Source organism: Condylura cristata, unplaced genomic scaffold (genome assembly GCF_000260355.1).
Source record: "Condylura cristata isolate star-nosed mole 26May11 unplaced genomic scaffold, ConCri1.0 scaffold00021, whole genome shotgun sequence".
NCBI classification, from domain to species: Eukaryota; Metazoa; Chordata; class Mammalia; order Eulipotyphla; family Talpidae; genus Condylura; species Condylura cristata.
The window spans coordinates 12,253,872-12,275,134 of record NW_004567122.1 but is presented as its reverse complement, the minus strand read 5'-3'; the positions used below and the strand labels follow the sequence as shown (position 1 = coordinate 12,275,134).

The 21,263-nt window shown below is 43.7% G+C and overlaps 1 protein-coding gene across 2 annotated transcripts in view; it reads right to left on the bottom strand.

Moving 5' to 3' along the window:
* Positions 1 to 15,138, bottom strand: part of COMMD10 (COMM domain containing 10) — a 117,251-nt gene extending 102,113 nt beyond the window's left edge. For both annotated transcript variants that reach the window (XM_004686647.2, XM_012727707.1), the window contains exons 1-4: positions 15,084 to 15,138; positions 12,742 to 12,832; positions 4,996 to 5,106; positions 3,451 to 3,606 (exon numbers count right to left, since the gene is read on the bottom strand). In XM_004686647.2, coding sequence (XP_004686704.1) covers positions 3,451 to 3,606; positions 4,996 to 5,106; positions 12,742 to 12,832; positions 15,084 to 15,124 — 399 coding nt within the window. In that variant the 5' untranslated portion in view covers positions 15,125 to 15,138. The remainder of the gene's footprint in view (positions 1 to 3,450; positions 3,607 to 4,995; positions 5,107 to 12,741; positions 12,833 to 15,083) is intronic.
* Between the last annotated feature and the right edge of the window lie 6,125 nt (positions 15,139 to 21,263).

The following is a 21,263-nucleotide window of genomic DNA, read 5'->3' as shown; positions in this document are numbered from 1 at the left end:
TCCGGTTTTAGCCAACTGTTTATAAAGCAGAGAACACGTTTCTATTTCAAGTAAGGCTGATTAAGGGTCCCTTAGATCTAAAACTCTTTAAATGGATTGCTGCACCCACAGCTAATGACATCATCTATTTTTGCCTAGGGAATTTCCACTTCAAGTTTAAGCAAGTCTTTCTATAGCCCCACTTTTAAAGGTGAAAGAAAATCCAATGACTGAAATAGCGTATTTCAGCAAAACTCAAGAGTCAACGAAATAAGTAACCCAAGATTTAAAGACAACCAGACGAAAACACAAAAACACACTAAGAAACACAAAATGTCATCCACATCCTCCTGTCTTCACTATTCTTTCCCTGCCCAGCAGTACAAACACCCATCTGTATAAGAAAACCCAACAGACTGAACATCAAAATAGCACAATGTGTAAAGCAGGGAAATATACATTTGCTCATTCAACAATTAGATGCTGAGAAATCACTCTGTACCAAGGGCCTTTATAGTAGTGAAAATACAGCAGTGAGCAAAAAGACAGTGATTCCTACCTTTGTGGAGCTTATAGTTCAGTAGTAAAGGCATGAAGCCAACGCACATCTAAAATACACAATGGCTGAGTAAGAGTATTTTAGGGGACAATGAAGTCAAAAGATACCACAGAAGTGGGGACAGTTCTATAATGACCACGATAAAGGTGCCAATAACACCTGAATAAAGAGCTAAAAAGAACCAAGGAAACGCATCACCAATCATGCGAACGTCCAGACAAGAGCTCTGAATCTAAGCAGATTAGGAGTCACCAAAGTTGGCAGGTAGCGATGGTAAGAGAAGAACATCACAGAGCTTAGAAAATATTATACAAAGAAGAACTTCACTCTCTGTAAGGTCTCAGAGAAAAGATACAGATGCCAACAATATCTGACAGGTAAGTCCTTACATTTAATACAGTGTAAACGTATGTATGCACGGTGGTGCTAACTGGGGGTGCGGGGAGGTGCCAACGCGACCTCAATTGAAAAAGCAAATTTATTAAAAACTTTAAATACATGAAAAGGAACGCAAAATAGACTTTAAGGAGTAAAACTAAATATTCAGGTTCTGTCTGAAAGGGGAACCTTTCAGCTTCATAAACACCCTCCCTACGCAGGCATTATCACAAAGGGGACTCTAAAAGCCCTGTCAGAAGGACACTGCTGACCTGCTCAATAGTGATGAGAGGGAACAATACAAGTGAAGTAAGCAGTGGTGACATTTCAGTCTCAAGTCTCCAAAGAGGTTAAGAGTAATTTTTTTTTTTAAGTAAGATGGGATGAAGTTTTTAAATGCCGTAAGTCATTTCCTGAAAAGGCTATTATTAAAATCAATTATCAGGCCCGCCCTACTGGCACAATGGGTTAGAGCACAGCACTATGAAGCTCTCCGCAGCCACTGCAGCACAAGTTCGATTCCTGGCCAGGGAGGTGACCCACATGCTGCAGCAGACCTCTCCTGACCTGCCTGCTGCTCCCCTCAGCAGTGTATTTTGCTCAATCTACCTGTTCTGTTCCCACTCTATCTCTGGTGAATCCTCTTACACCCCCACACCTCTGTCCTATACCCCAGTTCTTGTGTGCATAAATAAATAAGTCTTTAAAAAGAAAATCAATTCTCAACCTCTCAATCCCTCACTTATCAGGTCTAAAAACAGAAAACAAAAATAAGCTGCATGAAAAATAAGCACCTTTTGCTCTTTTAATATATGGCTTAATCAAAGTAGACTCTGAATTTGGAATGACGGCCAACAGATGATGCACTACCAGCAACACTCAGAGTTCTGGGGAGCAGCCCCTGCGTTAACAGAAAACAAGACGTTGGGAACACACCTTTCTGTCATTATCTAAGGCACTGCCACATATTCTTGTTACAGTGGAAGTGACACGATCTACTCTGACGCATGGCTATTTTAACCCCACATCCTCTGCAAAGGCAGACAGTGTATAAGCATGAGCTCTAGGGCACCCCAAGGGCTTGCACAAGAGATCTGATTCCGAGCTCAGCTTCATCATGGCCCTCACGGGGTAGCAGGGTGAAGTTACACTCACTAAGTAATTATTTTCTTCCTTTTCAAAGATAAAAAATACGTAACACAAATTTGAGTTATATGTGGCAAGGACTACAACAAAATACTTTGCCCTGCACCTATGCCTTATACAAAATTAACTTTAAATGGATCTTAAAAGTGATTGAAAAATGCATACAAATTCTTAGACACAAAACCAAAGGCAGGATCAATAAAAGAAAAAACTTGAGAAATCACATTTCATTAGTATCAATTGTTTCTATTCTGCTAGCAGAAGGAAAACTACAGAGTAGGCAAATCACTTCTGACGAAGGACTTCTGACATGCAGAATACATAAACAACTCCTAAAACTCAACAGAAAGAAACCTCATAGTGTGATAATAGAAAAAAGAAAAAATTCCATGCAGTTCTACATGCTGGGATTTACACGTCTAACTTTCCTTTACATTACCATGATGGGGCATGTTCTCTGTCACAGTATCAAAAATAATTAGGCCGAAGAGCTAAACAGTCACTTCCCCAACGAAGATATATAATGATAAGCAAGCATGTAAAAAGCTCATTAACATAATGTTATTAGGAAAATGCAAATGCAAAGCGCAAGATGCCACCATAAAGCTGGCAGGATGATTTTACGAGGATCAACAGCGAGCATGACATGCAGACAGGATTTACAGCTCCTGGAGCTCTCAGAGACTACTGGTGAGTTGCAGGGGGGCTCTCGGGCCCCCGCCAAGATCACAAAAATTACAGACGAATGTCACTCAGCAACACCGATGGAAAGAGTTTTCAGAAACCACTAGCCAATCAAATACAACAAGCATTAGGCAAGTAAGATTTGTCCCAGGAAGACACACTTAGTTGAAGGCCTGAGAAGTCATTATGTACTATGCCATGTTAATCAGATAAAAGGGAAAATCTGTATGATCTTATCCTTCACTAGGAGTGACTAAAAGTACTAACAGGCTTTGTGACAATATTTTTATATTTTTTCCAAAGTATTTTGTTAACTATTTCCTACTGAACAAATCCTGAGGGCCTTTTATATGCAAGGTATATTACTAGTCATTAGTAGAGACACAAAACAAATCATTTGATTTTATTCAGTAAAAATAACAGTACATTACAAAGGAAAACAGTGAAAAGAATAACCAACTCTGCTTCAGGACTCAGAAAGAAGTCTCATTCCTCTTCTCAAGTTGGAGAGGCATGGTTTTAAACTAGCAAATAAGATGACATTCCAGCGTGGTAGCAAATAAATTTATGCATGGAAATAATTTGATAGGAATAATGTATGTATTCTTTCTCTCGCCTGACTACCTCTCTGCAAACACTCTTCTTGAGGATCACCATGGTGTCATGCGTTACTGAAAATGATTTTGGGGTGGTACATCCCTTACCTTGTGGGGCGCGAGAATCCGCTGCCTGAACTTTTCGACCGTCTCTTGACCCATGGAAGACCAGGCGTGAACGAATGCCTCTGCTCTGTCTGCCTTCAGGTGGATGGCATCTAGCTGCTGCTGCAAAGCCGTGGGCTTCATGTTGTGATACACGGCCTGTGGGAGGCAAATGCCTCGCAGTCATGTAAAGATCTCAGATGACAATCGGGTAAAATGATTTGGCAGTGATGTAAGGCGAAATAACATCTCAAACTTCTATTGCGAAAATGTTTGTTTTACAAAAAACAATACACACAGCTGATGGCTGGAAGACTGAAGACCGAATGAAGAATTCAGACCAGCCTTTTTCATTTTTGCCCATGGGTTAAGTAGTCTTCCGCTCATGTAGCTAAAAATGTCTTTTCTTTAGTTACGTGAAGCAATACTCTCATTTTAATTATTTTAAAGACATGTACAATGGCTTTCTTTCCTGAGGGACAAAATTTTTTCAAGAAAGATTGTCTCAAAACTAACTTCCTCTACCAAATTCCCAGGCAACAGAAAAAAATATTAAAGTCTGCTGAATTTCTTGCGTTATTCTGTTCCAATGTTCCCACTGGCCTGATACCTACTGGATGACCCTTCTCCTCTACTGAAAGCCCCCAAGGATGCATCATCTTCAAGCTCTGCAGCCTATCTAAGCCAATTTGATGCAATGCCTAGCACTGTGTTCTCCTAGCCATGTCTGCTCACAAGAATGTTCAGGAAGCTACAGTACTGGTAGTGCTTTTCTTTCACAAGTTTCCTATTATAACCTGAATTTCTTGAGACTCTTATGTTAAATCCAGCCATGGGCTAGGTTTCTGCAAAAGGCACAAAAATATGACCTTAACCCTCACAAATTCAGAATCCAACAAAGGAGACGTAAGTGACACAGATGAAATGGTGAAAGACTAATATGGTCTCTATTATGTTGAGCTAAGGAGAAAAGGAAGTCAAGCAAGGCAAAGACCGCCTGATAGCGTGCACGTGCCCGCGAGGGCTGCAGAGGGAGGAGGGATCACTGAATGGGAACATAACTGATGGATACAATCTAGCTGGGAGCATTGGGATAGCGGGGAGCTTGTGGGGGAAGAAACAGTCTGACAAAAGATCCTCAGACAACTATTTCTTTCCTAAATGTTTCCTTTATCATTCTCCTGAAACAAATCCTCCCAGATCATTTCTTGTATTTCTTCAATGTGTTCATTTTGCTGATTTAAAAGTTAAACTCTTTTCTGTCTCAAGTCAAGATGGGAATTTCTACTGTCGGTACTTTAAGCAGGCTACTCGACACCAAAACTACTTTGTGGAATATAACAATTCCACAAAGGGGAACTGTGAGGGGATTATCAGCTATTAAAAATGTTTTTAATACATTAACTTCGTGATTAAAATATATTCACAGCTTCTACCTGCACACTTTTCCTTTCTTTCTTTTTTTTTTGAAACAGAACATTCCAGATATGACAGCAAAACATGTATGTAAACAAACCATGAATAGAAAATTTGGGGTAATAAAAATACCTGTTCTAAAATGAATGATATTGTCTCAAGAACTAGGTGAAGATCTTGTTTTTCTAGAGAAAATGCAGCTTGAAGTTTTTCTTCCTCTTCATCACTGAAACTGTTCTCCGTCTACAAAACATAAAATCCACAGTCAGGTACTCAAAACTCAACACCAGGCAGAAGACCCATTCATTCACATATGAATGAGAACCTGAAAGAAAGAAGTTGATGCATTTGTAAATTTCAATACCTCAAAGCCACTGTACAGTTCATGTGGAATTTGCCAGAGAAAGTTCATCCTTTTTTTAAAGGATTTATTTATTTATGCGTACAAGAACTGGGGTCGGAAGTGCAGGGGGTGAGAGCAATCACAGAGACAGAGTGAGGAGTAGAACAGGCAAACTGACTGAAGTACACTGCTGAGAGGAGCAGCAGGCAGGTCAGGAGAGGTCTGCTGCACCATGTGGGTCACCTCCCTGGCCGGGAATCAAACTCTTGCTGCAGTGGCTGCAGACAGCTTCATAGTGCTGTGCTCTAACCCATGGCAACACCAGGGAGGGCCCAAAAGTTCATCTTTAAAGAACGGTATTTTAAATTGCATGCTTTCCAGGAGGTGGAAAGTAACAGTAAAAAATATATAACAAAAGACCATTTAGAACAAACAAATTAGAAGGTAAAACTGCAAATGTTACCAATAATTAATAGTAATTTCCCTCTTCACTAATCACAAACAGTTCCCGGGTATCTACCATACATGCTCCATAGACACACAGTTCATGAACTCAGGAATACAACAGTCCAATCAGAAAGACTTACAAACAAATAATTACTCAATTTCTATTAGGAAGAGTTCTGCAAAGGTAGGGTTTACTTTCAGAACATACAACACAGTACGGCTTGTAACACTGTGAGAGCAGGAAATGACACCTTTTCCCTCATTTCAGTATTTCCCATAACCTGCATACTACACACATAACTCAGACGAGCGATCCATGGAAAGCAGCCATCTCACTGTACTCTCTGGCGTGTCTCCTTTCTTTCATTTCCAAAATAACCTCCCTGAGCTAAAGATACTGGTTTATCAAGTATGAAACATGTACAACTTTAGAACAGTTTTCCAATAACCATAAATACTAAAAACAACTCTGCCGCTGTGGGGTCTCCTCCCCCAACAGCAACACAGACAAGACTCAGAAGTCTCAAGATATCTCTGCCTGGAAGCAGGCATACTTTTGGTTTCTGAAAGCTAGTAACTATTTTGTGCCTAAGGAACGAAATAGTAAGGCATCACTCACCTCAGGAGCCTAATTTGAAAATGCCAAACATGTGATTAGGGTACCTTTGCTTGAAATAATGAGCTAGTATCAGTTCAAGAGATAAAATAACATTATTTGTGGCCCTCCCTGGTGGCGCAGCGGGTTAAAGCACAGCACTGAGAAGCTAAAGCCACTTCCGCACGAGTTCGATTCCCGCCTGCCCCGGAGGTGACCACATGGCGTGGCAGACCTCTCCTGGCCCGCCCGCTGCTCCCCTCAGCAGTGTACTTCATAAATCTGCCTCTTCTGCTCCCCACTCTGCCTCTGGTGAAGCCTCTCACCACCCCTGAGCCTCTGGCCTGCACCCCAGTTCTGTATGCACAAATAAATAAATCTTTAAAAAAAAATAACATTATTTCTACATAATCACTAAACCTTCAGATCACATAAATCACATGTTGCATTACATTCAATGAACATTTATTTACAACGTAATTTCCAAGCTGGTTAATCTGATTCCTTTTAATATACACCACACAAGCTGTTCTGACAAGAATAAAAGTCGTTGGCATGTAGAAAAGTAAGTTTCAGTGCCCCCAGCATGTAGGAGGAGGGCAGCAAAAGGCGGTGTCTCAAGCTCTTCCAGCACGTGACATTAACAAGGTGACACTGACAAGGGAAACCTCTCTTCTCCCCATCCCCATGCACCCCTAAAATAAGGCCGCTCTTACAAGATGTCAGAACGGCGAATGGAGAATGCAGCTATAAACAAAGAGAATGGAGGAGAAAGTGAAGGACATCTATTTCTTTCTTTTTTTTTTTTTTTACCTCTCAACTGGACTGACTCCCAGATTACATAATTAAAGATGAAATGTCCAAGAAACTGAAGTTTTAAAGTGGAAGTTGGCTGCCAAGTTTCCGTTTGCCGTAGGTACGTGCGTGCCTTGGCAGGTTGGGCAAACAGCACACGCCAAGAATAAGGCCGTGCTCCACAGGTTAAGGTGCAAAGATCCCAGGTGCAAGTGTTAAGGGAAGAGGCGACTCCCACAGAAAGGTACAGTCTCACGCCACCCCCATAACAGCACGTCGACCCCAGACTCCACTGCATGTGCATGACCCGTGCACACATTGCATTTGTTAGCACAGGAGAAAAGCTCTGGAAAGGCAAAAACCACGTCATACCCAAGGCTACCTCTCGGGAAGTGTCAGGGCTTCGTTACAAATGCCAAGTTTGGACACTCCCTCCAAAGATGAAGCGGACTTCCCTGCCCTAGAGTGTGAGCCAGACTTGACGGCTTACTTCCACCAAGCAGAGCACAAAGCTCAGTGACCGCCAAGTATGGGTCATCCAAGGGGCGGCACCTCCCTCCCCTGGGTCCCCTGCTGCTGAAGAAGCCCTGCTGGTCACCCACAACATCCGCTGACTCCTTTGAAAGGGGACACCCCATCCCTCCAGCGCCAGGCAAGCCTGCAGGTAACAGAAGCTCAGCCAACACCTGACAGCAACTTCTTAGGAAATCCCAAGGCAAAACACCCAGCCCAGCCTTTCCTGAATTCTTGGGCTACAGGAACTATGAGAGATAATTAACGTTTACTACAGTTTCAAATTGCTCATTTTTGTGGCAACTCAGGATGCAGCAACACAGGAGAAAATCCACCCAGGAGAGGATTAAGTGGGGAGGAGGGGAGGAGTCAGCCAGGGGGAGGGGGGGCAGCATTCAGTGTGCCCACACTGTGTGAATGGTTTAGAACAAAAAGTTACTCATAAATTATTTGTGCAATTTAAAATGCTATTAAAATTCTTAATGCAAACACTCTTCGCATGTTTAACTGAAAGGGCGCAAAAAAAGTCAATTAAAAGATCCACACTTCCAACTTCTCTTTTTATTTCTTTGGAGGAAAAGCTCATTTTAACATCCATGATAGAGAACTAATCTCAATTCCATAGGTAGTTGATATCAGGTCACCTCTGTCACAAAATGATAAAGGTCTTCTATAAATAAGCATATACATACATATATAAGCTATAAATTTATGAGTGCAAATATGGTTTTAAAACTCAGAACATGGGCCCGCCCTGGTGGTGCAATAGGTTAAAGAGAAACACTATGAAGCTATCAGCAGCTACTGCAGCACGAGTTCAATTCCCAGCCAGGGAGCTGACCCACATGGCACAGCAGACCCCTCCTGACCTGCCCGCTGCTCCCCTCAGCAGTGTATTTTTCAGTACATCTGACTGTTCTGTTCCCTACTCTGTCTCTGGTGAATCCTCTCACCCCCCGCACCTCTGGCCTACACCCCAGTTCTTGTATAAATAAATTTTAAAAATTAAAAAAAAATCAAAACTCAGAACATGATTTAGACAGAACTCTGATCCAGAGTTCAAGCTGGCCCACTGCCCCACACACGCCGATACCAGCAGTCTGCATAACCTCTCATTTACAGTGTGTGCATGTAACATTCTTTTTTTTTTTTTTTTAAGATTTATTTATTTATTCGTACAGAACTGGGGTACAGGCCAGAGATGTGGAGGGTGAGAGGATTCACCAGAGACAGAGCGGGAAGCAGAACAGAGAGATCAACGAATTACACTGCTGAGGGGAGCAGCGGGTGGGTCAGGAGAGGTCTGCTGTGCCATGTGGTCACCTCCGGGGCAGGCGGGAATCGAACTCATGCGGAAGTGGCTTTAGTTTCTTAGTGCAGTTCTTTAACCCGCTGCGCCACCAGGGAGGGCCGTGCATGTAACATTCTTAACCCATTAACTGATTTAGTAAGAAGTCCTCCACCTTATTAACCACCAGATAAAATGCGCTCAAAAATAAGTTTCTCTTTTCTTTGTCCACCTAGGTGAGCTGTTCTCTGCACTGGACCACCTCTTCACCACAGACCACTTCAAGTCCCCAGAGCAAGCAGAGGCTGGATTAACCCCTGTGACTGCTCCATCTGTTGATCTGAGACGCCTTTATCTGTCCCAGCAGGAAATCCAATGGAACCCAAAGGGAATCTCACAACTAAATGAATTTTTATTGTAAACGTTTGAAAGAAACCTCTCTAAAATATATGGAACCCATTCTAAATTTGGCTAACAAAGTTAGTTTCTAATGACAATAAGGTCATGATTATGCACACCAGAGTGCTAATAGTATCCTAAAGAACTTCTAGGAGATGCTGTTGATTTTCAGGTTAGGGAAAAAAACTCAAGATTTCTGTGCTTTCATATTTCATGTGTGTGACTGTCAAATTCATCTACTTCATCCCATGGTCACTTCTTGAAACTGCCTACATGCCTCAGCATAGGGCACCTTCAGCCCTCACGTTGCTATTTGCAGCCTGCCGTGACCAGGAATCCAGACAGCTGACCCCTCCCAACTAGCCACACAACATAGGTCCATCAATGGGCTTTCTGTGAGGGCGTAAAAGGCTCTTCTATGAAGTGATGTATATGAGATCTCTTTCTTGCATGAGTAGTGACAGCTATTTTTAAAACCCAGAAGCCATAAATATTTATGCCTAAGCTGCCCGCTACAGAAGCCAGCCTGACTTCCCAGCGTTGCCCAGAGCACGCTCTGTCAGCACGCCTGGCGGGCGAGTCTCCGGCAGGAGTGCCCTGCACAACGCCAGTCCTTCCGAGCTCCTGGGCCTTACACGCCCACAGCACCTTCCTCTCACTGTAACAACCAAAAACCATTCCCACAAAGTGACCTTGCGTAATTTACCTGAGCGGCATCTATCTCAGTATGCAGGATGGGCCAGGAAGACGGCCAGTTCCCAAACCCAGGCTTGGGCCTGCACACAAGTCCCCTAAACATCGTGTCCCTGTGGCCCTTCCTACGAGGTAATCCCAGGGATCAGTCTGGAGAAAACAGATACCCTCTATCCAGGGGCACACAACCGTAGTTAAGTCAAACTGCCAACCTGATCACACAAGAGCAAGTGAATCCCCAAAGCGCTTCACCAATCCACCCAAAACAGGTCTCACTGTCCGAAGGGCTCTGTCTGTCTCAAGGCTACAGGAGTACACAAGAGTGCAGCAGAGAAATCAGGCAGATTCTCACTGGCAAGGACAAGCATTATTTGACATACGAGGCTATCCCAAGAGGAATCCCCGCAAAGGAGGACTTCCTGGCTCCGCTCGGGACAGAACCCTGCACCTTTCCTTTCTTTCTCAGCAGCAAGTCCTCACGTCACATCAGCAGTTTCTGCCCTCACTGCTTCAGCTCTCAACGATTACCCAGTCTCACCGCCTCTTCCTGCTTCTGATGTTACAGCACCCACACACCTCGGAGCAAGGCTTCCTTAGGCCACGATGCCACGAGCTTACTCTCACGTCCGAAGGGGCCTGAGAGGACTGAGGGAAGGAAGCCTATACGTCTCAGTCTCCCCATAAATACTCCATCCTCCCTCAGGTTGAAGACTGAAAGAGGCGCGTGAGTTTCTTGCCCCATTTTGTCTCACTTGTCCAAGGAGGCGGCCACCAGCTCCAGAAATCAAAGCAAAAGTTCTGTCTTCACTGCCTGCATCACGCACTTCTAGAATGATGTATACAGTATTTTGTGTTCTTTCTGGAGGTTCACTGTAGTCAGTTAAAGGGGTAGATTTTGGAGACAAGTGACCTTGCGTAATTTACCTGAGCGGCATCTACCTCAATTTCCTCATCGATAGGCAGGCTGACAACAGAACCTATTTCTTATAGCCACTGTAAAAGAGCAGATGAGCTACTGATACAGGGCCATTAAAACAGCACCACTCGGGCCTTCCTGGTGGTAAATAATGTTAAAAACAGTACTATGAAGCTATCGGCACCACCGCAGCACAAGTTCGATCCTCCGCCGGGAAGTGACCCACAGGGCACAGCAGACCTCTCCTGGATCCCCGCTGCTCCCCTCAGCAGTGTACTTTGTTAATCTGCCTGTCCTGCTCCCCACTCTATCTCTGGTGAATCCTCTCACCCCCGCCCCCACCTCTGGCCTGTACCTCAGTTCCGCATGCATAAATAAATAAATCTTAAAAAAAAAAAAAAAAACAGCACCACCGAGGAAACAATGTGACTGACTATTGCTGTTGTTGTTGCTGTTCCTTCTCCAGTCTCTCCTTATATATCACAAATTCATTATAGTCAGGTAGTTACGAATACCTACATTTGCTCTGTGTTCCCCTCTGGTAAGGAAAAAACTAACTCCAAGGAAGGTTATTAAATGTCAATATTAAGTACAGGAAATATAAAGATGAGTAGAACGAGGTATTCAAGGTCAAAGACCCTCTAACCATGCAACACCATACTGCTATAGCACTAAGGTGAGTTTTAGCAGCACAGAAGAGAGACAGGGTGATGAGTGCGTGATGGTGAACTCGCTGAAGGATGGAGAGCTTGCTCACTGAAGCAGGAGAGGAGTTCCACTGGTAAAGGAATCTGAGTTGATGCAGGCAGAGAATGGAGTTCCTGACGTGTTCTAGTGAAAAAGCACCCCATCCAGTGTGAACCAAGCAGTGCAAAGGGAGGAGAATAGAGTTTAGGGCCACATTCTGGCCCACATTGTTGTATTATTACAACATGTCAGGTGATACACAATTATATGCAGTGCGTAGAAAGCACTATAATACAAGGTTAAACATCTGTAACTTTTCTCCATGGGGCAAAGGAAAGGAATTGATGATTGTGAATACCAATACATGATCAACTTTTTTTAAGAGAAGTAAATTAGAGGGAAAAATGGAATAGCACTGTGACGAAGTGACAGAAAAGAAGACTGGATGCAAACACATCAATTTGAACATAGTGGGGAACAAAGAAAAAGGAAGGAGGATCCCAACCAGGACTGAGAACTCGGATTTGAGAGACACATCAGAGTGCAGAAAGCTATGCAGAAAGAGCTCTGCCATTAGCTCCTGACTGGGGAAACAAAAGAGGAGAGTCCTGGTTTTCAATTCATAGGAATTCCCAGCAACAGACACAGCAGTCAGTAGGTAGATGATCTGTAAATGTCTTGGAGGGAATTAACATTTTTAAGCTGATAAAGAAAGTAACTTAGATTGGAGACTAAGCAGTGAATCATGACATATCAGTAAGTCTAAAATAACCACACCCTTAAAATAAAAGTGAACAGGTTCAATACAAGATGAAATACTGGCCGACAGCAAAACACAGGCGAATGAAATCATGCAGTCTTCCATGGATTTTCCCACTGTATGTTTCATAGAATTTAGTCCCAAATAATATAGTTGATAAAGCAGTTTCAAGGTCAAACACATTTGGAAAATGTTACACACCATATTCACACTTAAATGTTTCCTATAAACATTGGCATAAAATAAACTGTGAAAATTTCCAGAGTAAAAGAAAATTAATTAGGGCAGAGTTTCCAAAACTTTTGTTCGTGGGACTTTATCAAATTTTCCAGGGACCCAGTGTTCCCGAGAGCTAGATTCACAAAAAGGGCTCCAAGCCGAAACAGTTTCAATGAAATCATAAGAAGTAGATTACAAGACCCAGAAATGCAAAATCACAAACCTTCAGGTGAAGTTTCTGAAGAATTCGGGTGAGCAGTCGTGGAAATCTTCCTATGTCTATTTCATTTATCAGCGACACTGCTTTTTTCAAGCTAAATAAATTCATAACACAAAATTTGAAAATGAGTTTTTCAAATGGAATGCTACTTGCTATAAAGAGTTGTTTATCCCTGTGATTGTCTACGGAAGTGTTCATTTTTATAGTGTTTTTTTTTTTTGAAGATTTATTTATTTATCCATACAGAACTGGGGTACAGGCCAGAGATGCGGAGGGTGAGAGGATTCACCAGAGACAGAGAGGGGCGCAGAACAGGCAGATCGACGAAGTACACTGCTGAGGGGAGCAGCGGGCGGGTCAGGAGAGGTCTGCCGCACCATGTGGTCACCTCCGGGGCAGGCGGGGATCGAACTCATGCGGAAGTGGCTTAAGCTTCTTTGTGCTGTGCTTTAACCCGCTGTGCCAGCAGGGAGGGCCCGGAAGTGTTCATTTTTAACAACTTTGCTACAAGATAAGTAAACAGCAGTGAAATAAAGAAAAAACAACTACCAGTCAAAAACGAGGCCCCTCAAAATTATTCCTGTTGAAAGGTCCACTTGACAAATTTTCTCTTTCTGTGCGCAAGGCAAACTACTAGGGGAAGTTTGCACTGTGGGAATCAGCGGTAATTTAGTCTAAGTGTCCACTTAACCAAAAAGGGACTCTGAAAAGAGTGGTTGCAGGGGAGTGGCACACTAAAAAAAGAAAGAAAGAATAATGGACTAAAAATAACAACACATACAAAATCATTTGGAGTTACTAAATAGGGTGTTGTAAAGCGCTAGTTCAACTGTAATGATCAATTTTAAATTGCCACGTAGCAGCTATTCCACTACAACTTGTGGATACTGTGTTCTGAGGTAGTGGTACAAGAACTGGAACCAGTCCTCAGAATTCAAGAAATCCAGGAAGACAGCAAAACTTTAGGGCACAAGGAGTTAAGTCTCAGCGCTATCAAGCTATCATCAGCCACCTCAGCAGGAGTTCTACCCCTGGCCAGCTTGCTGACCCACATGGTACAGCAGACCTGTCCTCTCTCGCCTGCTGTTCCCCTCGCCCATGTATTTCAGTAGATCCACTTGTTGTCCTCCCCAATCTGTCCAGTGGATCATCTCAGCCCCCCCTTTGTGGCCTACACCCTATAAATAAAAATATATGTTAAGATAAAATGACGGCCCTCCCTGGTGGCGCAATGGGTTAGAGCGCAGAACTGCAAGCAACAGCAGCCGCTTCAATGCGTGTTCGATCCCTGTCCTGAAGGTGACCCACAGGGCGCAGCAGACCTCTCCTGGCCCGCCCGCTGCTCCCCTCAGCAGTGTACTGCATCGATCTGCCTGTTCTGCTCCCCGCTCTGTCTCTGGTGGAGTCTCTCAATGCCCCTGCACCTCAGGCTTGTACCCCAGTTGTGTGTGAACAAATAAATCTTTAAACTTAAAAAAAAAAAAAAGAACAACTACTGCCCTTTAAAATAAAAAGAGTAACTGTTATAAAAGAATAATAACTAATAAATTATATATAACACTTTTAAAAAATAATAAAAATAAAAACAATAAAATGTCAACTTCCTTCAAGGAGGTTCTTGCCCAGTTTGAACACAGATAACTCAGTCTCCTAAGACCTAAACCCTTTCTCCATATTCCAACACCACCTGCAGTTATTTTTGATTAAACTGAGACATCTCCAAGTAAATTTATTTGAAAAAGAGAACTTTACATCACCACTAAGGGCAGTCGATTGAACCTACAGTAATTAGCTCAGCGAAAAATAAAATGAAAACTAAAGTAAAATCAGCCACAAAATTCTGGTCCTTCGTACGAGCCCCAAACTCCCTGGCCTGGGGCGTGTTATGTCGGGACTGAAAAGGGGCACGAACTCCTAGTAGATCTTAAAGACCCTTCAACACCAATGGTGCATTTCTCACAATCAAAAACTCTCAAAACCTAAAGCGGAAGCGGAAGCTCGTTCACGTGACTCCACGCGACACCCCGCAGGCCCGGCCACTAGTGATGCTACACTCGGGGCCAGTGACAGATCGCGCAGCCCGTCGCAATGACCCAGCTGCTGGACGCACTGTGACCCCACGCAGGCGAGCCCCCGTCGAGCCCTCCCAGGGGAACCTGTGGGCACCGAGCGCCGCGGGCCGCCCGGCGCCCCCGGAGCCCCCGACTCCCCACCCGGAGCCCACGCCCGCCCCGCCCGACGTCGCGCTCCTCGGCGCCAAGGCCACCGCCATCGGGGGCCACTTGGCGCCGGCCCTGCCCGCGCCCTCCCGGGGGCAGCTCCCGCGAGTGCAGCCCGGCGGCTACCTGGGGCTATCCCGCAGGATCGGAGCCGCGGACGCCGCCATCTTGGAAGCTCCCACGCCGGGTCGCCGCGGGTCAGCTGCTCCGCGCCCAGCCAATGGCGGCCGCGGCGGACGGGAAGCCGGAAGGGTCACGCCGCGCAGGGTCGCGCGCACCTGCTGGGGGCCCTGCCCGGGGGTCCAGGGACTGCAGGGGACCGCGACTTCCCTGTGGGAGTTTAGAAACAGTGCACGTAACCACTTCTATATACATACATTCATTATATATGTGACTGTGTATCTGTGCATCACCTAACAAAATCACTGCCTTTGAGCCCAGGTGTCCACCCATCACCCCCAACACGTGAGGCGCAGCCCACAGCATTGCCCTGGGCATTGTCTGGCCAACCAGGGCTCTGGGCACTTCCTTTAGCCACATTCGCAGAGCACTATGCCTGCCATGCACCAGGCACTGTGTTAGACACCGGATACAAAAGGCCAAAATTCTGCCTTTGGGGCTTGCACAGACTTCAGATGACAAGTATTTGCTGTGTCTTTTGGAAGCCAGCAGTGCAGAGACTACCATGAGGGTCTCGCCAGAGAGTAGGGAAACAGTAGAGTTTCACAAACACCTTGTTGTACCATGACAAAGCATATATAGTTAAGGAGTTCAGAGATGAGAACAATGATAAGCCATCTGAAGAAGGGCCAGGAAAGCTTTCTGTGGCAGGGGGCATGAAGCTTTGGATGCTGGGTGGTGGCATAGGTATACTTAATTTGGTAGGCAATGGGGAAATCATTAAATGTTTTTAAGCAAAGAAATTTTGTGATAAGGGTTGTGTGTGTGTGTAAGATTACACTGGGATGATCACCTTGAAAAGAAGCAAGAAAGAAAGGTGGAGAGGAAGCAACTATTATTACATACACCAAGTTGTGGGGTACAGCACTATGACAAGTAGACCTTTTTCTTGGCAAGTTGAGGACCTGCAAGGGAGAGGGGAGGGGAGGAGAAGGGAGCTGAGCTTAAGACAGGGGTTTTGGCCCTCCCTGGTGGCACAGCGGATTAAAGCACTGCACTAACAAGCTAAAGCCACTTCAGCATGAGTTCGATTCCCGCCTGCCCGGGAGGTGACCGCATGGTGTGGCAGACTTCTCCTGACCTGCCGGCTGCTCCCCTCAGCAGTGTAGTTCGTTGACCTGCCTGTTCTGCTCCCCACTCTGTCTCTGGTGAATCCTCTCACCGCCACTGCACCTCTGGCCTGTACCCCAGTTCTGTATGAACAAATAAATAAATCTAAAAGAGAGAGAGAGAGGGGTTTCATTTCAGCTCTGGATAAAACTGAAAGTACATGTGAATGGCCAGCAGAGGGAGGCAAAGCCATTCATGAAAATTTTTTCTTTCCTACCTAGCTTCTGGAAGGGTGGATTAAGAACTGCCAAGTGCAAGAGATCCTCATCTTTCAAGAATAGATGCCAAAATTATCTAAGGCATATAATTTCAATGCTCCGAGCTGCCAAGTACTTCATTAAAAAAATTTAAAGCTAGTTTGGGAATCTGAAGGTGTTCAAAGAAATGCTCTTGGCTTCTCTCCCTCCCTCCCTTTCTCCCCTTTCATTTTCTCTCTTCTTCTGGCCTTTGTTTAGCTACAGTCCACAGCTAAGTAATTGGTGCTCTTTGTCAGTTGATTCAATCTGTAGACACAGCGCATCTCTCCTGTTCACAAGGCACACACTGGCTTACCCTGGGTACAGAAATGTCAAGAAGAGGTGGTAGGGCCTTGGCGTCGACCTCTTAAATCAGGCCTTAAGACTACAGTAGAAAGCAGAGGTAATGTAAGAGGATGGTCCCCAAGAAAAGGGAAGGTTCTAGGTTCTGCCCCACCCAAAGAGGGGGGGGGGAGCTGAGCAAGGAGAAGAATCTGGAGAGGAGACTGAAGAGGAAGGAAGCAGGGTGGAGCCAGAAGGAGACCTGAGGGAGACATGTGGAGCAGACACATGTGAAGAAGCAGCAAGCATGTGATGAAGAAACTGGGCTTTTTTCCTGACCCTGGACTGGTGAAGGCAGATGTGGGTGAGAGACCCATGGGGAGGCGACTAGGCAGTGTTTATCTTGATTGTGATTTTGCTCTTTTCCTCCCAGACTTGTCTGTTTCTGACCCTTTTCCATGGGTCCCCTCCAGAAGGTGCTTTAGACTGTGGCGGCTTTCAGGCCTTGCTTTGGGCCAATCCCTTTTTGGAGGGGCTGGAAAACTTTGGGTGATTGATTTAGAAACTATATTCTTTGAATTTTCTGTATTGCACATTCATTGTATTAATATTCCTTTCCAGTAAAGGTCTTACATGTTTTGTCTTGATGTGGCAGAACTTAATTAGAATGGGCAGGTGTGGGGGTTTAGGGGATCCCTCTCCCTGCCCTGTAACAGTAACACATTTATTGTGAAAGTTTACTGAAACAAATTTGGGGCATCTGGATATAATCCTCTGTCCATTTTCGGGACAAGCACCCTATTAGCTAGGTGCTTTGCTGATAAGCAAGAAAATCCAACTTCGACTAACTTGAGAGGGTTCTGGTTTATATTCTCCTTTTATTAACTTGTAATTAAAATTAGGAGCAAACCTTTTATAATTAAAAAATGGTGATTTTCCTACAACTTAATGTTCACACATTTGAAATTTTAGGTAATAATTCAAATGAAATATCTAGAAAAATTACAACTCTCCCAAATTGATATGAAGATCAAATCAAATATATTATTTTTGCAAATGAATGCATTATTTAAAAACCTTCTTATAAATAAGGCCCAAATATCTTACCGGCAAATCTCCAGCAAATGTTTAAGGGAGAAAAATGTCAGAAAGCCTTCCGGGGAAGAAAAAAGAGAAAGTAATCCTGGACTCCTCTGTGAGTCTAGCATGACCTTGATATCAAAGCCCAACAGGGGACTCCCACTTCTGAAAAGACTAGGTTCGGGTCCCTTTATGAGTCCTGCCGAATACAGCTAAAATCTCTGGAAAGTAAATAAAGCAAACATAAGACTGCCCTGACAGAGAGAGGGAGAGGAGGGAAAGGAGAGAGAGGGAGAGAGGAGGAGAGAGGGACTGAGGCCTTGGGCATGCACAATGGCACTGTGATACGTGGCCGGGTTTCCTTTAGATCTGAATATCTGAATGTCCCAGGGTTCATTGTCTTGCCTTGCATCCTGAGTCTCCACTAAGTGTGGTAGGTAAGTGGTGCTGATGAGTGAAGGGTCACTAAAAGCACTATGAAAGGAAAAAGAATTCAAGCTAGTCTTCTGTCTCTTGCCTGTATTACGTCTGAGAAAGCATTAACCAATTTAAAAAGAACAAAGACATCTCACACAAAGGAGGTGTTAGGAGAAATCTGCGAAAGGAATCAGTACAAATAAACTGCACAATAGGCCCAGAAGAGTGATGAGAAGAGTTGTATTCCTTCCACAGAATGGGAAAAGCAGAACTTCACAAAATGGTGAATATGAAAAAGAATATTCCAAATGTAGGTTTAAAATATAGGTTGGGGTGGAGGATGCTTCAGTGAGACTGTATATTGACTCCTGTCCTAAATAGCCCCAAACAATCTTCTGCTATTGTAGATACCACACAGAATGAAAGAAAAAAGTCAAAGGGAAAGGAACAATGTGTAAGGATTTTCTTTTAATCATTTTATACAAGAACATAAGCTCTTCTAAAGTGTTCAATGTCTAGCATCTACCAAGTTTGAATACATGTTAATCAAGAAATCCAGTTGATTTATAATAATGTACAACTAAAACTTACATGATCTTATAATGCAGTGTTAACTTCAATAAAAATTTTCAAATCCACACAGCAAATGACAGCAGTTGCAATGCCCAGAGTACAACTCTAGGGGGTGATGTTGGCATTGTAGGTATTTGAAAATTGCCTCAACGCTGGCAGCAAAGAGCCCGAATGTTTAAAATCACCAGATGCTATAAAACTACATTCTCTGCACCCACAAAATATCCAACTCAACATCGTTCACTTTCTAGAAAAGCAAGTAAACACCAAGGAGAGGTGAGGTGATTTTTCTGTGAATAGCATCCCAGAGATTCTATCTGCAGTGCACCCAGGACGCTGTTTCTGGGGAAAGGGGGAGCTGTGGAACTGTCTCAGGCTCGGCATGGGTAGTCTTAAGTTCTTACCAGTTAGACCCAGACAAAGTTATTGGGCCAGTTGATGTGATATGACATGAACGGTCACAGGCAACTTGTCTAACTCTCAGTGTGTACCAGCTTATATTTAAATGACATTCTGTGAAAGAGCTTCTCTTACCAATACTTCACATATTCATGAAGATGCAGCATCAGAACTGAAAGAAAACCCTATTACCCTGACAGGACAATTTTTTTCGCTAATGTAATCAGATACCGTAGCTATGTTCCTGGTTAATCTGAATTTGGCTCAAATAACTAAAGACCTTTTACTCATTTGTGATAAAATTAGACACTTGCAAAATGAATTTCTGACAATGCACATAAATTATTTTTGCACTGATCATTTTAGTGCAGGAGGCTTTTTTAAAAAGGCATAGACTTGGCATTAGATAAAGATGAAACAACCTGATTTCAAAAACAGAGGACTTCTTCGGACTTTTTGCAAGTTTTTCCTAAAATCGGTCTGAGCTGTCTGTAGTTTTTTTATTTTATTTTTCACTTTACTTGAAAACTCGCCAGTATAATTTGCCAACAAACTTTTTAAACCAAATCACTGTAAAGCAGATTAGCTCACCTAATATTTAAGACTGGGTGATGAGAGGCGACAAAAGGGAACAGGATTATAACGTTAATTTGCCTGAGTTTATTTTAAAATAGGAAACATAGAGACAAAGAAAGTTTTCTCCATCTCACCAGCTAATGAAACTTACCTAGGTTGCTTGTTTCAAAACCTGGACTCCCAAGCCTCATCCCTAAGGTTCTGATTCCTGAGAGCTTGCCTGGAGCTCAGAAACATATTTTTCAAAGCATCTGGATGAGTTCTATGGTCACTCACATTTGGAAAATACTTAATGTCATGGAAAGAACACAGGGTGTTAGGTTCAAACCTGCATCTTTTGTGCCAGGCTTCTAGTTTCCCAAAGACCACCAAGGAGCGATTCCCATGCAAAGTGCACTAGGGTCTTTATTGCAATCTCCAGCCTGGGCTCCCAACATACAGCGACGCAGCGGCCGAAATTGAGAGCCCCAAGCTCAGGGAAGGCAGGGTTTTTACTACAGAAGAGGGGAGTTTCAGCCTAGCAGAGGAGAGTTTTTGCTCAGCAGTACATTGATTGGTGGACATTGAACAAAGTTATCTTGTCTTAACCCCGTTGATCTATGCATGTAAGATGTGACCTTCACTACCGGCTGCATACCTTAGTACATCTGGTGTTTTCCTGATATGTACTGGTCACTTGCCTCCTTGCTAATTGGCTGTTGCTATGGGCTGAGCAAGATTAAGACATTTACAGTTAAACTTGGCCTTGGAGCCTTGTTGATAACCAAAACTTAGGCCTGGTTGGTTCAGAAGCATTCTGAAGCCTGTCATGGTGTCAGTTTGGTCTTTCACATCAATTCTCGCAGTTGTAAAAATAAAACAAACACACAACAAAAAGATTTTAGACTCTAAAACTGCCTGAAGACAGGAGCCTTGTGAACTTCTCTGTCCCAAAGGTCCAGCCCTGACCGTGCACAGAGCAGTGACTAACTCATTGTTTTAAAGGAGCTGTCAGCTTCCCTTTAACTTTAAAATTCTATGATTCTAAAACAGATAAACAATAAGGCAATTCATTTGGTCAGTCAGTCACAAAATAATAATTATTCCACAAACAAAAGAAATTATAAACCCAAAAAGGTCCCCATTCTAAATTTGACTGGTCTGGGGCAGCTGTGTCTTAGGGACAGGCCCCAGGCTGTGACCTGGAAAGGGAATGAACTGGAAGCACTTAGCATATTGCCTGGCTCTCAGTAAATGCTGACTAAAAGCAAGCTGGATTGAGGAAGCCCTTATTTCTGCAGAAAGCAGCCTAAGTTCTTCCCCAGCACATAGAGGAGTGTGGGATCTGCAGAAATAGGCGTTTTGAAAATGACTATAGAGGAAAATAAACCCTGAGTAACATGTCAAGTTTACCTGGAGCAAATGCTCTTACTATTTTTTTTAAAGCATTCAATGATTCTGTTCAAACATTTAC